Source organism: Paramormyrops kingsleyae, chromosome 14 (genome assembly GCF_048594095.1).
Source record: "Paramormyrops kingsleyae isolate MSU_618 chromosome 14, PKINGS_0.4, whole genome shotgun sequence".
NCBI classification, from domain to species: domain Eukaryota; kingdom Metazoa; phylum Chordata; class Actinopteri; order Osteoglossiformes; family Mormyridae; genus Paramormyrops; species Paramormyrops kingsleyae.
Window position 1 is genome coordinate 21,810,395 of NC_132810.1, and position 16,859 is coordinate 21,827,253.

General features: G+C 41.8%; 1 protein-coding gene across 2 annotated transcripts; it reads left to right on the top strand.

The window, feature by feature from the left end:
- The first annotated feature begins 6,000 nt into the window (after window positions 1-6,000).
- On the top strand, window positions 6,001-12,844 carry LOC111857905 (tribbles homolog 2-like). Of its 2 annotated transcripts, none has more exons than XM_023839138.2 (3): window positions 6,001-7,552; window positions 11,087-11,379; window positions 12,209-12,844. In XM_023839138.2, the coding sequence occupies exons 1-3, from the start codon at window positions 7,289-7,291 to the stop codon at window positions 12,675-12,677; spliced, it is 1,026 nt and encodes a 341-aa protein (XP_023694906.1). In that variant the 5' UTR covers window positions 6,001-7,288; the 3' UTR covers window positions 12,678-12,844. The 2 variants fall into 2 exon arrangements, with proteins under 2 accessions (XP_023694906.1, XP_023694908.1); XM_023839140.2 differs by having other exon boundaries at window positions 6,010-6,097.
- Window positions 12,845-16,859: the final 4,015 nt, after the last annotated feature.

Below are 16,859 nucleotides of genomic sequence, written 5' to 3' on the forward strand. Positions count from 1 at the left end.
TCTGGCTTTATGTACTGTGTAAATTGGATAATAACAGGAAAACATGCAGAGAAGAATCGGGAAAACATTATTGCAGCAAACGTATAATGACATAATAGCATAAGATATCTGAATACAGAAGAAGGTGGATGTTATGCGTAAAATAGTGTTAAACAAGCCCGAATCGAAAAACCAAAATAAGGTAGATTGTTGCTGGCTATTTTTATTGCTAAAGAGCTAAAGAGCTTGAGAAGGACTAGCAATTAGTGTTTTCACATATGCATTACTCCCAATCAATAGCATGGACTGCGGATCCTTACACAGTGAGCAATCAGTTAGGAGGGAAGATGAACTGAGATATTAGCAGTCTGGAAAATATAATCATTGGCCATAATTTTCCTTAATCAATTCTAGGGTCCTGGAGCCTGTCCTGAGAGGTTTATACCAGGTACAAACACCGCTGTGTAATTATCAGAAATAAATTAGTCACCCTAATCTGTCAATTTCATATGCCTGGTCAAACGTATTTACTGCTACAGCTGCAACTCTCAGGTGGACTGGGTTTTTTTTTGGAATGGAACCTCCACCCATGAAAGTCAACCAGAAGATGAATAATAAAGCCCTGACTATATGAACAGCCAGGAGAAGGTTCCATACGGCCTATTGTTTTGTAGACTAGCAGCAAGCTCAGAAAATGGGAGCAAGTCCTGCGTCTGACAGACACTGGCACTGAGCTCCCGTCTCCCCTGCAAGGTGCTTCAAGAGGTCTATTGATTTCGCCCTCAGGTTGCCAGGCTGCCCTCCATGGCGTAAACAAATGTACATAGCTGAGATGCCGTACAAAGGAACTCCCTGTTTTCAGGCAACTACTGGTGGGGGGCGTGGAGGGGGGTTAAGGAATGCAGGTTCCATGGGTTTATTTGCAATGCAGATGCCCTGGCCTCTTGGCATTAGGCGTCAGGTGTTTGGTAACCTCCCCCTCCCCCCCCCCCAAATCCTGCAGTTAAGCTTTTGGCTGAAGCAACGCAGGTGAAACACCTTGCAGTGGTGAGCGGGGTGCAAATACAGCAGCAGAATCCGAGCTGCCCTATTTGCGTCCGTGTGTCTGTGGAGTCACATGACGCACATCAACACTTAAGTGATGATTGCCAAGATGCAGGTTTCCAAAACCTTTTATCTTACTGGGCATTTCTGTAGAAGCTGGAAAACAATGAGCTCCTCCAGCAATTTCACTGCGCAATATTGCTAAGATAAAATAATACATGATTTTCTTTTTTTATTATTTAGAAACAACAGACTGTCTTTCAATTGTATTCCCTGCACATTTTACTGGAAAGTAATCCAGCTGTTTCTGGTAATTATATGTTTCAACAAATCATTGATTATTTTGATTGATTGCACTGAATGTGTCTTTGATCACAAAGCTGAAATATTAGCTGCGTTTTTTTTATCCAGGACTGAAGCTGTTTCTGTTCCATTAAAAAAATTTTAATCGTAGATCACCAATGCCAGCAGACGTAACAGGAGCTGTTGGTTTCCACGTCATCTGCCGGTTTGGCAGGCGGGCATCCGCCGGGCACAATAGCATGTTTATGAAGCGGAGCGTGATGGAAAGGGGAAGCGTGCACCGCGATCGCAGACCTTGTTCATTCACGTCCGCAGAGCGGAGCTGATTACACACAGGGAATGGGCCTGTACCGAACCCATCCATCCATCTTAAAACCTTTTATGCGGTACCAGGTGGGGGGGGGGGGGGGGGAGGGGGTTGCAAGACCTAATTCCAGACAGCATGGGGCACAAGGCAGGGGAACTCCCTGGATGAGGTACCAGGTTACACACAGTATGGGCATTCAAGGTGGCAGTTCCCCTAAATGCATGTTGCAATGCAAATTACCGTGAAAGACTCATTGTCTCACATAGGGTATTGAGAGCCAGACCAATAGAATGAACAGACTATAACATTTATGTCCATCCATCCATCTATCAACCATAACCGCTTATCTAGTAAACAAGATAACGTATAAATAAAATATATCATAAAAAATAATCACTTATACTGTACAAAGGTTCCTTACCATCCCTAATCACCACAGCATGGCTGGTTTTTCTGTATAATGAATACATTCACTTGATACTTTTTTATTACTGGACCATACTAATGCATTTTTCATGCATTTGTGTCATTGTTATCATACAGCTAAATTTTGAAAATCTGATGAACATCAACAGTTTCTACAGCCTGGTCTTTAGTGAATATTAAATATAATGTCCAAGTATGTATATGCGTCCGTATATCTGTGCATGTATAATGAGTGCACTACAATGTATGTATTATTAATGTACTGTGACACAAATGTAAAACAGAAAGTGGGTTAAAGGATCCATCCACTGTTTAACTGCTCTTCTTGGTCAGAGTCAGGGCAGCATGGATACTGTCCAGGCAGCACAGGGTACTGGGCTGGGGAACAGCCTGGATGGGATGCCAGTCCATCACAGGACACATACACACATGCACTATGGGAAAATGAGAGACACCAGTTAGCCTAAAACAGTGGTGGTTCCAGCTTGTATGGCACCCTTGGTGAACGTCCCCCCCCCCCCCCCCCCCCCAGTGCCCCTCACAAACAAAAATTGCAAAAAATGAATGATCCAAGTAAATAAGAACACATGTAAGACTGATTTGACTAATTGCACTAGCATTGTCCAAAGTTAGCGATGTGCTGTTTGCTATATTCCCCCTCTCCCCCTACCTTGGAGTTCCAGTTGGGCGACCTGAGCTGCCTGGCTCACAAACTCGAATCAGGGCGCCCACTCCGATAAGGTTAACTGACCCACACGGTGACGTGACATCACTGACGTGACGTGCAAATGAGCGATGGAAAACCGATTGTGTATATGGCAAAATCTATTTTTTTTGTGCAGGTGCCTTGTAGCCCCCGGCAACATGCCGCTGTGGGGGAATGGCCATGTCATCCGTACCTCAACCCGCCAGTGTCCTAAAAATATGTCTCTGGACTGTGGGATGAAATCCAGAATACCAAGAGCAAACCTGTCTAACTCAGAGTGGAGAAGAGATTTGAACCACCAACCCGAAAGGTGTGAGAAAATAGTGCAAAAGATGAAAGGATGATGGATGACCTTATTAAATATGCTTAAAGTTTTACTTTACAATAATTCAAGCTGCAAGTATCTTTATAGAGCACCTGCATTAGACAAAAATAAATGCTTTAATTAACCGGGAAATGCATGATGGCCAAACATGATATTTTGATTGGTAACTACAATATTAAATAAAGTAAAAAAGCTATTTGAAAGCTTTCACAGTAGGAACTGACAAGGGAACTCATTTAAAGGGAATAATTAAAACCATTTATTGGCTTGCACAGTGAGTGACTACACCAAGGGATGGAAGTATATTAACTTACTAATGCATGCCTTGCTCTCTCTTTCTTTCAACAGAATGAACATACCAAGCAGCCTCAGTGGAAACAGCACAGTACAGTAACAGTGCTAGTCTCTGCTTGGGTTGATTGTGTGAGTGTGTAGGGAGGGGGGAGGAGAAAAAAGGGAAACAGGCAGCCTATTGTTTACAGCATATCATCATCTTAAACATAATTTAAAGAAATGGGCAGTGAGGGCAGGGGGATTCATAATGAAACATCTTTATGAGATGTAATTTGCATGATGTGTAGGCTAAGAACATTAGAGTTGGAAAGAGAGAAATTTGGGGGGGGGGGGAATGAAAAGGTTGCAGTCTCTTGCTGCACTGGGGCGTACGCAGATTGCTATACACTACAGGACCGCCTCGTGCACCCCCCCCCCAGCCGCTGCTCGCATTCCTTCTGCAGGACTGCATTCCATGAGGTGCATCAAAATTCTGCGCCTGAAGTCCACCACCCACTTCCTGCATTATGAGCCGCACATACGCCTGCCGGGCGTCTACTGTAGGTCTCTGGCAGCGACAGGTTAGCGTTACCCTGCTTTTAACTGATTTGACAATCTGGTTATTCATTAACGACACAATGCTGGACTTCCCGTAAAGAACACAATAAAATCTTACAATAATCTAAAGGTAGCTTTTCCTTTCCATTTATATCACCATCTGCTGTCATCAAATGAAAAAGCTGTTCTGATAAGAATTTTACAGGAAGAAAGCAAGATTTTGTTTTGCTAACATATTTCAGCCTAGTCATTTATGCATGATTGATTATGCTGACAGATTGTAACAAGCATTGAATGTCTCTAGATACCTCATAACAAGTGGTATGAAGTGTTTGGATCCATTGTGCTGAATGATTGTGGCCTTCTTTTTCATTAATCCAGCAGCATGAGACCCAGTATCCAGCCCCCTCTCCCACCCAGTCCAAATTTTTGTTCTCTCCCACCACCTACACGTCTTGGCAACCAGTTACAAAACCCTTGATTACTATGCAGGTGAAGGACTGGAACAAAAACGTGAACCGGCTCATGGATGCTGGAGAACTGAGTTGAGAAGCAATGCTTTAATCTGATGGCAAGTCATTGTGTTTATAAATGCAAGGCAAACGTGTTACATTCTACATGACTAAGCTATGAAAAGACTGATAAGTGCCAAAACCGCCACAATATCATTTACTGACTTAATACTACGATTGTTGTTGTTTATCAACCTGTTTTATCCAAGGGAATAGCAAATCTCCTCTTGGCATCTATAAAGGATATCTACCTAGCAAGCAATTTAATTTGTTATTACATGTAAAAGATTTTAGCAGTTGGGTATTTCTGTCGCCCTGTAAGAGACGGCATCCCAGGCTATCAAAGACCAATGTGTTTCTAGGGTAAAGTTCTCAATTCACCACAACCCCACACTGGATAAGCACTTATGGAAAATGGATGTATGGATGAATGACTTCTTATTGAACCAGTTTCAGCCACGATGCCCAAAAACCATTATTTTATTTACCAGCCCATGAACATTTGAAGGCATCATTAGCAGCAAGAAAGAATCCAGCACAACAGGACAGAGATTATCTGTGGAGTGACGTACGGAACTGCACCGACTTCTGATGCACCACACTTGCATTATAGTAAGGTGGATTGCACAATGCAATCACATTCTGTTTCACCATGAGGAGTAATACCTTCATATATGCAAATTTTGTAGTTGCGCATAAGCAGCTACTTAAAGATACAACATAAAAAATTTAAGGAGCTCTTCTGTTACTGCTGAGAGAAGTGACTGTGGGAAGAAATATTCTAAAAAGGTAAGACCATAGCTTGCACTGAGAAAGGGGTAAGCGTCTCTGCAGTTTTTATAAACTAAGGAACCACTGTCAAGTTGGGAGACTGTCAGTATTGCCCTAACCACCTGACCTGCTCATCCTAAACCAAGACACTGACTAGGCCTATGAAAATGGGCTTGTTGAAGAGCAGACACAGTACGTCAGAAGGTACTAAAACCCCCAATCCTGACAAACACACGTGTAAAACATGATTTTGTACGTGGGAGCTTAAATTTGATTAGAAATATTATCTCATTTTTTATATTTTCTTTACTCGTTAACACAATATGTTGCATGCATAAGTTTACATTTTATAATACTGCAAGGGACACGATGCACTTCCCTAGAAAACTACATTCATTTAAAAATATTTGATACCAAGTAAGCTAATCTAAAGTATCACGGCAAAATAACACTTGATCCCATAATTATTCCCTCCCTAGTTCTTAGGAACGATTTACAGAACGTCTTAAACCTCATGTTTTAAGCATGAGCACACATCTTCTTCCATTTCATTGAAGCCTTCTCAAAATTGCAGGTCCATTGAAAGCTGAACACTTGCTTTTGTTTGAATGCATCCTTCAAGCATCCTCTTTTTTTCGATTCATAGCACCGGAGAACATCGCGTCCCACTCTATTATTTATTTATTTATTATTTAAATAGACTACTTGACTGGCGTCGGTGGAGCCCAATAGGCATCGTTAATTTCGGTGACGTCAGCGGAGAGGCGGGACTAACACGACTAGGTTTGGTGTGCAGGCCGTAGTAAGCGCCAGTGTAGTCAGCGGCTACACGGTGAGCGGTGTGAATGATGTCGCTGGCTTTGTAACACTCAATGAAGTACCTTCCAAACCACGTAAGTACTAAAAATACACCAGAAGACAAGTTGCTTAACGGGAATTAAGAGAAACACTGCAGAATACCGGGGCTTCCTATTCTACGCACCAGAATTTATTCCGAATTTATCCCAATATAATCTGGACTGAACAAAACAAATACCGGCCATCGGTGTCCACGTAAAGGAGATAATTTCGCGTCGCGGCGTTATTTTCCAAGGCTTTGGTGCGAGGAAGCTTAGCACTAGCTATGCAATGGATATTATTCGAAAGAGGCCTTTAAACAGCGGGGAAACCGGGCTTGCACGCTAAGCTCGTTGGTCGTAATAAGACCATAGAGTATCCTGGTAGCTAGCAAAAGCCCCTTTCTTTTTAAGATCCACTTTGTGGTTACCGTGCGTTTGGCTGCTGTATTTGCTACCAGGCTCGCTTTGTTTGGTTTTTGTTTCTCATTCAATATATTCAGCTAGTAGTTTTATCTGTACATCAGATAATTTTTTGGCTCTTTATTTGTTTAGAGTCCGATTCAGTGTTTGGTGTATCTACTAACTTGCAGAGCCGCTGTGCAAAGTGTATTTAGCAAGCCAGACAGCCACATTCATTCAGCCCATCCGTAAAAACTAGCTACACCAAGCAGGCTTGCCTTTGCCCGGCCAGATCTGGAAAACTTGGGGTGCTGTGCTACCCTTATATCTAACCAGCCATCTAACGACGTTACACAGCCAGCCAGATAGCTCCAAGTCCCCATTGCAATCGAGATGCAGATGCCTGCCAATGCATCCGTGTCCAGGGATCATAAACCTTAATATCTCGATTGCATTTTTTGCATAAAGCTACCTAATGTTTGGCAGAGTTGCTTTTGTTTGTTTTTTAAAGCCGGGCTCTCGCTAGCAGCCGATATAGGGGGGATTTGCAATGCAAACAAACCGTCGTTTTCTTGGACTCGCACTCGAATGTTATTTTTAGAAACTGGCATTTTTTTTTTAAATGTTGTGTCAACGTGCGACGTTGTGACTGTTATATAGGGAATATGCACTGAGCGATGCTCCGTTGGACTGGACTCTAAGTATGTGCATGGATTGTGTCTAAAAAAGAGGATTTTTTTTTTATCAGGGAGAATAATTTGCATTAATATTCCCAAGCGTTTCAGGTAGCGTCCCCTCGTTTTTGTGCCGAACGGTTCCCCTGGCGATCCCCCTTTTTTTACACTAATGAACATACGGCGATCAAATCCCGTCCACTTAACGCGTTATGGGAGGCCGAGGCGCAAAGCGCAGGACTTAGAGGAGTCGTCTTATCTGAGCGAGTCCGCACAAAGTTTCAGTCCCAATTTGGGATCGCCGAGCCCCCCGGAGACCCCCAGCTCGCCGCACAGCGTCTCCTGCATCGGCAAGTACCTGCTGCTGGAGCCGCTGGATGGGGACCGCGCGTTCAGGGCCGCGCATCTGCACAGCGGAGAGGAGCTGGTGTGCAAGGTGAGCCCCAGAGCCGCTGCTTCGTCAGCCCTCATGCATCACTGAAAAGCACCGGCGGCTTGTGTTATCATCGTGTAACATATCGCCGGATGTCCTGAAAGTGGGTTGGGACCTCCATTCAGTCCTAATTGATGGTCCCAGCTATTAAAGTTCTTCCTAAGTGCTACATGCGTATTATGGCTCATGTAGCCAATGGGGGATGTGCAATGAATGATTTTTGCATTTTAAGTGTCGGGCAGTCCTATATTGGATTCTCAATAATAATAATAGAGAAATTAGGCAATGCATTAATTTCTTGATTCTTTGACATTCTTTATCGACCATAAGATACTCACTTTATTCTTGTTCATGTGCGTGTCCGGGGAATAATTAGATATATATCGAATAATAAGATATGAATGTTAATTCAAGAAGTTGAACATTTCAACGCTGCTAATGATGTTAATGTATTTGGAATGAGAGTAACAATGTTGCTTAGCTCATTCAATGGTGTATATTTTTCTCCTTTAATTTCCTAAAGGAATGTTACTTTTGCCGCTTATCCAATTTACTCCAGTTACTCGTAAAACCCAGGATGTTTCCCGGACCATGTGATCTACAAGCTGTATTTCGCAGGTTTTCCTCAAGGTGTCCCTGTAGGCACCAAATCTTAAATAATTTGGTAATCCATATTAGCATATGACTAATTGGAAATGCCCCCCTTGCGTTTTTAGGTTCACCAAAAATGCGAATTGTTTCCGTATTTCAATTGTGGCAGTCATATGGTAGTCATTTAATTTGCGTGTATATTTACCAGTAATGGTCAATGAATTAGCCTCATAAAGTACCATGAAAATGATTATCTGATGCCTAACGCATCTATGTCTCACAACATCGAGCAATTAAAATTCATAATTTTGAAAGAGCACCCTATGTACAAATAGGATGTATTTTATGGAATAAAAACAACCAGGAAGCTCTGAACACAGTCTGAACACTTGCCTGTTGGAGGATGTAGTCCTGTTTATGTAGACATTCTAATTTGACTAGCAACTCATGATAAACAGATTTACTCTGAGGAGCAGTCGAGATGCATTGAGGTAATATCCAAACCACAGTCTTTGTCAAATTTGTGGTGACAGTTCAGGAATATATTTAAAGACAGGGCCGCGGCTGCAATATTTTGCTGATTTGTTTGTGGTTAAAAATCCTGAGGGGTTTCAAGGAATTTGGTGCATCCCCTTCCCCCCCCAAAAACTAGCCTATTGTTTAGCCTTTTTATAAGCTGTCTTATAAGCTCATTAATACAATGATTGTTTTAATACATTTTTTATTGATTGCTGCTGGTCATGAGCTGGCTGTATTTGTATGTTTTGGTGGACTTTGGATTCTCAGATCATCTTATGCTTTTCATTTGCAAGAGAATTATTTTTCTTCAAACCATTCCTGCCTTACTGGAACATTAATTTCAGTTTCTGTAATATTGTGACATACAGTGAAATGTCCATCCTCTTGCTTTCATGCCCTGAATAAAATGAATGTCTTGCAAGCCATGGTCATTTAGCAGTCTTTCTTTTTTTTGACAAACCCTTTATGCATATTTAAATTCATGTCATGTGCATTGGAAGATTTTCCTGTGCTTTCTGCCACAGTGAGGTATTTCACGCCATCTGCTAGTTTGTCTCCAAAATCCCATTATTGATTGTCCCTGCAAAACAAATTTGAAAACCTTACTGCCACACGATTCCATTATGTTTTGGTCCCTTTGATCAGTTCTTTGATTTTATATAGTACAGCCTTCTCTATAGGCACTTTTTCATGGCAGGAACCTTTTTCTGGAAGAAGGAATTTGTCTCATTTCCACGGCAGGAACTTGGCCTGATTAGTAGTTCCATGGAGAGAGTTCTTAAACCTGTTTTTGTGCCTACTCCACAAAAGGAACTTTTTTTCTCAGCCAAGAACTACTGGGTGGGGCTTATAGAGAGAAACCTTGATGATTAGTTGACCACATGCCCCGGCGCTAACTTGGAAATTATGTGGAAGTGTGGCAAAAAGAGATGGAAGTAGTAGAGTGAAAGTTGAGCTGTTGGAATTTATTTTTGTATCTAAAGTACATTAAATGCATAGATTTTTTTTTTTTGCTCATCTCCATATTTCTGCATTGGAAAATTCAATTGATATTTCACATGCGGTCTGTCGTCAGCGGTGAAACTTGCCAGTGATTATTAGCAGAATAACGTTGCATCGTTTTTATTCTGTGGAAAACAAAAGATCAATCTACAGGCTAGTTTTTATAATGAATTATAAATATGTTTATGGGTCGTATAAATAAAATGTGGTTTGTCCTGTCTTTTTAGGCCACACGATTGGTCCCTCCAGCAATAAAATGACTTGTTCATCCTCTTATTTTGGCTTGGTGATGTAGTTTATGAAATTATGTGTAAAGTATAACAGCCTCCCATGCTTACTTAGCATAATGGTCACAGTTCCTGTTATGTGATGGGAAAGTGACATATGAAAATGGCCAGGAGCTGCAAAAATTTGCGGTCAAGTTGGCCCAGGATCTCGGAACCGGGGAATAGATTCCTGAACTGCAGTAGGAAAGCGTCTAATATGAAATTGCCATGTTTTTGCAGGTGTGCGGTGCGTGATGTGAGTTTCTCTAGACCCAGTTTGGTGAATTAGCGACTCTACCCTGTGCGCGCGCGTGTGTGTGTGTGTGTGTGTGTGTGTGTGTGAGAGAGAGAGCCACCATGGGCTGCAGCCCCATCCATGTTGTTCCCCAGCTTTGTATGCCATTGTTTCCCAACCCGGTCCTCAGGGACCTCCACAGTCCATGTTTTTGCTGCCTCCCAGCTCCCAACCTGTATCAGGTATTCGGTGTTCTTGAGGGTCCAAAAATGGGAGCTGGGAGGGAGCAAAATGTGAACCGTCTGGGGGTCCCCTAGGACCAGGTGGAAAAACACTGTTGCCTGCTGTGCTTCCCAGTGTGGAATCTGTCCCCCATCCTTTATTGGATAAACGTTTGGAAGACCAATGGGCAGATGAGTCAAGCTCACAAGTCTGACACATTGGTAGTGACTGAATGATCAACAGACAATTGCTGCAATTGAATAACTGTAAAGGCACAGTTTGACATAAGGGTTCATTGGTTTGACAAACCTGCCCCCCTTGCTGAAGGGGAACTGAAAAGCAGGCCTCACTGTCAGAGTACAAACCCTGGTTCAGTTTTGTTTCCCAAGGTACAAACATTAATGTATCCCCAATGGCACAAAGGTGTTCCTCACGGTCCATTGCTGTATCTTAAAGGTATATTTACCTACAGCTAGGGTACAATTACCAGACCAATGACAAGTAATTGTATCCTCAAAGGTCTAAATTGGTCCTTTTTTCCTGAGTGTGCAGGATTCAAGAAGAAAAATCTGGACTTTATTCATCACAAATGACTTTTATGAATTTGTCATTTAATGTTAGTGTTTTCAAACGCAAATATGGAATTGCGCTGTAATTCCACACATTTAAGTGTGATTTATTTTATTGGTTTCTTCTTTCCAGGTGTTCGATATCGCTCGATATCGAGAATCTCTGGCTGCGTACTTCTGTCTCTCGGCGCACAAAAACCTCAACCAGATCATGGAGATAATCCTGGGTGACACCCTGGCTTACGTGTTCTTCGAGAAGAGCCACGGCGACATGCACTCGTTCGTGCGGACTTGCAAGCGGCTGCGTGAGGACGAGGCGGCGCGCCTCTTCTATCAGATAGTGTCGGCCGTCGCTCACTGCCACGACAACGGCCTTGTGCTCAGAGACCTCAAGCTGAGAAAATTCGTCTTCACTAACGAAGACAGGTCAGCCTCCTTTTTCCATCTGTATACGTGCATTTGTTTCACCCTTAAGTACAGCAGTCGATAACCATATCGCTTGGCGACCGTTATGTTTAGTTTGTTTAGTGTTATGAGCAATTTGTTTTGATGTGTCTGAAGAATCTGTGATTGTTGGATTTTGTAATAAGCATAATTGGCAGGTAGCTGTTCTTGACATGTACTTGATGTTGGTTATTACTGCGTAGCTATTATAGCTGATGTCTGTGTTGTGCCTATAGCAGAGAAAGATCATCAAATCAGTCATTGGTTAAAGTAACCAAATTTAGCAACCACAACTCAATCTTAAAATACGTTACATTGGTTCTCTTCCAACTGCTAGTAAATTGAATTATACCAGGTTTTAAACTCCTGGAATTGCTTTGAAATTGTTGCCTGGCAACCAAGAGAGAGGCTGCACCATGATGAGCAGTAGATGCTCTTTATATTGCGGGATGCAGAACTGCTAACCTGCAGTGTTTGGGATTCTGTTGCAGTATAGCGTGGTGAACACTGATCACCCAGCTGATGTATGATATGGATTTGGGGAGGGCGCTCAGGTGTGTTCTCCTTAAAGCTGCTTTTAGTCATTAATCTAAATGTTGTTTACACCCCAGTTGGTTTTTCCTGTTTGTTTTATGGCATTAAATGTCTGATAGGATTGAGAATTGGAGTTTCTGTATCAGATATTCAGATATTCACCTGTACAGTGAGGGGGGGGGAGGGGGTGCACAAATGAGTGTTGTGATGTTGCAGCTAAGGGTGTGAGGGTTAGCAACTATGACTTCTTACATGAAGTGTCATCATTTTCATCTAGGAGCCTCATTAAGTTGGAGAGCTTGGAGGATGCGTACATCCTGAAGGGAGACGACGACTTCCTGTCAGACAAGCATGGCTGCCCAGCCTACGTCAGCCCGGAGATCCTGAACATGAGCGGCAGGTACTCCGGCAAGGCGGCGGATGTGTGGAGCCTGGGGGTCATGCTCTACACCATCCTGGTGGGCCGCTACCCATTTCACGACATCGAGCCCAGCTCCCTGTTCAGCAAGATCCGGCGGGGAAAGTTTAGCATCCCCGACACGCTGACGCCGAGGGCCAAGTGCCTCATCCGCAGCATGCTGAGGCGGGAGCCAGTCGAGAGACTCACGTCCCGGGAGATCTTGGACCACCCGTGGTTTTCCGGAGAATTCCACGGGCCTGGATTGGGGTGTGGGACGGGAGAGAAGGACGTGTCAGATCAGGTCGTTCCTGACGTGAATATGGAGGAGGAGAAATTCTTCAATTGAAGGGGGTCATCCCTCCAGAAGTCCCCAGGTCGGAAATCGGGAAGTTAAGTGAAGGACGTCGTAATTCCATCCAGGTGGGAGCTGGGTTGATCCCAGCAAGGAGCAGGGGGTCGTCTCATGTGGATCGTCAAGGAGCTGCTCGTCACAAGAAGTACATATGCAATGTGGGTGGTGGGGGCGGGGAGGGAGGGGGGTCAGGGGGAGGGGGTTATCCTGTGCTTTTGGATCTCAAGTAGGTTTTTAAACATCTGTTCAAAGAAAGTTAAAAATGGTCGTCTAGTAGATCCTAACTTTTTTTTTTTTTTTCTTTTTTTTTTTCCTCATCTTACAGAGCCAAGGATAATAAAAACAAGCTGCTCGTACGTCAAATTGCAGGGTCACTTTTTCCTTTTATATTTTTATATATTTATATTTTGAGCCTCAAGACGTAACTCATTAACCATTGAATTTTAGTCAGGATCCATCCCCACCTTCAAGTTTTAAAGTGTGCTCTTGGGTAAATTTAAAAATAGCAGGTACAATACAACTTTATTATTTTTGTAGCTTTCAGCCTCTGCCTTTCATTCATGGCATCTTCTAGTACATCGTGACAAATTCTCAAAATGGAGAATTGTAGTTTGCTGGCTTTTTTTTTTTTTGAGTATCTCTGGTTGTGATGAATTTTTAGTTTCTTAATGTAGGTTTTTTTTTTTCTCCTTAACAACTGACATGCACTTCATATTATTGGTGTGATGAACTGTGCTTTTAATACTCATTGGCTGGTATTTAAGTTAAGCTTGTTTGTTTTTCCCTGTGAACAAGGCAGTGGCTGTCTTGTTTAAATGTAAATTATTAATTAGACGTTTCTATATAACATGCATGTGTGACACGCATAAGCAGACAAGGTAACACTAAAGCTTAGATGAAACATTTTGAGTTTTCTGTTAGTGCCTCAGTATCTTGCACACCTTTCATACGAAGATGACACAATTGTGCAATTTTGGTACTTTGGTGTAATTATAGATGAGAAGCTGTGTCAGAATTGATCCGTAAATTCTTTCGCAGCTTGGAAAAATAATAGTCGCTGTTAGGAAGTGTCATCCATACCATGCATCTAAACGAAGACATTTAAAATGTGTTCTTAAAGGTGTCGGTGGAATGCATTATGTATCGAGTCCATGTATTAACCTGCGGGTTAGAGAATGGCATTTTATTGGTAAATGTTTTTGTGGCTTTTTTTTGTTTTTGTTTTGTTTTGTTTTTAAAACTTTTGGTATGATTTAGTTTTAAGCCATATAACTACACTCCATCCAGTACCTCAAAAGATATTCATGTAAGATCTGGAGTTATCCAGGGTAGGTACCTAAGAGTGTTTTACAGTATTTCAATGTTACTTGAATAGGTGTTTATTTTTATTTTATTTTTTTTAATTACTATTTTTGTTTAAGAATCTGTGGCATGTGCGTACCATTTCTTGGCATTTCTCTTGCAGATGCTATGTCATGCCTGGCGATAAAAGCTTTGTTAATGAAATTGATAGATTTGCTATTTAATAGATTGCATTCTCTTATTTTAACAAAGATATAGAGGAGTTATTTTGAAGCTATGGGACTGGTGCTGATGCTAAAGGAATAATATATTTGTGTATTGAAAGGGGAATGTTTTCAGAAATGTGCATGGTGGAATATCACTGCCTCTGTTTTGATTGTAATCTATATGGATGAATGATTTGTTCAAGAGATTCTTAGTAAATTGTGAAATGCATTTAAAAATTCTTGTCTCCCCCAATTATGTATTTATATATGCCTTGACATTTGGTGCTGTGTAATTTTTAGATAATCCCTCATCTTAAATAGTTCACAGATGTTAAAGAAGTTGCGGTAAGGTGATATAAACTGCGAATAAAGTTGCTATATGATTTTAATACTCTCTTCTCTTGTGCTTTTCATAGGTTTGCTCATAATTTGCACAACCTGCCCTGTTTATAAATGCAGGACAGATGTGTCAAAAGTCATTTTTGGGGTGGTATCTTTGGGTATTGAGCACTAACATGCCAGACAAGTATAGTGCAATATTGGTACATAATTAACTCTCAGGCCCTTGGATCACTATTTGATTCCCGATTGTTTCTGAAAATGGACGAGTTCTGGAGATGTCAGGTTTCACACATCTCATCATTTGATGTATTGCTCAGACGAACTTAATTTGCTTTGGTCCTCCCAACAAATGTTTTTCTTTAAAATAATCAAAATCACAATGGAATACACAATGTTTATATATTCAAGTGGCAGTCTGTTGTGTAACATTCTACTCAATTTGAATTCATAACGATGCATATAAGGTAGAAATGGCAAGAGAATTGAGTGAAAACAAATATATATACTAGAAGGTGAGTGTTAGATGATGTTTCCAAAATCCATTGTTTACAAAACGGCAAATGTCTGTGCAGTTACACAACCATATTACACTTGAATTTAATTAAGGAAAAATCTCTCAGCAAGCTACATTAGTCTCTCGGGAAACAATGTTGCCTTGTTCCCTTGGATGTTAGCAAGGACAAACTATTTAAAATTTGCAATTATTCAGTTAGCTCATATATGAAAATTTATGCTCAGCTTTTCTGTGCTGTTTGACTTTTCAGGACCCTTCTTTCACATACTGTATTTATATTCGTTCTTCCTCTTACTCTGGGGGGCAGGGAGGCCTGTTAATGGGAGGTCATACAGTATTCTGTTAGTGGGAGGTCTGTACCATGTTTAATCGGCCATAATGTTTCTTTAGCCCAAACAACGCATGGATACTTTGAATATCGACAGCTGCCTGTGGTATCACCCTGCAAGTGAAAACGAAGTAGGACAATCATAAATATCCCTGTGTGAACAGCAGAGGGGGGCGTAACTCCTTGATTGTAGGTATGATGCTAAAGTTTGAGCCACTGTCTCTTTAAGAGTGACAATGGACAATAGAGTCTATGGCGAATACAAAATCCTGTCCATCCATTTTTATAGTCTACTATAAATCTATATAGCATTTTCTAATCAGGACTATTGTCTTGCTTGATGTAGTTAGAAAGGTATGATGTAATGGCAGTTTATGTACAGTCTTTGGGTTGGCTCTCATCCGGAGCAAGGCATGATGGGAAGGGCATGTCATGTGCCATACCCTCCCCAGAGGCAGGAAGCCATAATAATGACATCATAAGACTGACACAAGCGTAAACAGCAACATAAAGTGTCATCTGTATTCACCATGGAAGGGTCTGTTATAGTCTGCAACTTTGTAGGAAGGTTACAAAATGTGAGTAATTCTGGGAGATAAATGTAGCAGACATGCTTGACATAGCTCACGCCTGGGCACCTAGAGGATGACAGCTTATTGATAATGTTAATGTCACATTCATCAAATCCCGGGAGAGGCACATGTGCTCTGCACATAGGGGGTACTGACACCCCCCACCCCCGCAGAGGAGGGGGTGATCGTAATAAGCCAGTGATGATTAGCGGAGGTGAGCCCCGGGCTTGCTGATGAGTGCGTGGCTGCAGGAAAGCTGAGAACATGGCATCCCATAATATCACACAACTGCCAGAACTGCTGAAACCTGTCTGTACAACACGATCAAGAGGAACTGAAACTGTCAACCGAGCTGTCAATAAAGACACCACCATGAAGAAGCCACCTCCTCTCCCGCCCCAGGGTAACAGAAATCATTTCTTATAGCAATGCTAGCCGTAATTAAAGGCAGCCATATCTGGCCAGCAGATCTCTGCAAAGCATGCTGGGACATTTTCATCTACATGAACACATGCATGGATGCCACAGGTCCAGTGTATTACCCCCCGGGAGCTCAGGCGTTTTCTTTGTTTAACTACACTCTACTTCTGGAAATTGACAATACATGCTATTTGCACTTGAAATGCCTTGAAAATGTCTTGTTAGATGTACGTCTCTGGGGCCTCCTCACATATACATATAGAAAAATTAATTATAAACCTTAGTCATCACTTCCTCTGGGGCATATCGGACACTGTGTAACCGAATAAATGTTTATATTAAGCGATATTTAAATTTGGGTTAGTGGAACCAACTCAACAGTAAATACCAGCAGAAAAGAATTAATTTAGTAATAAATATATTACGCTTCAGGGCTCTGTGGGTAGCATTCTGTTACCTCTAGGGATCTGGGTTTGATTCATAAGCTTAGCA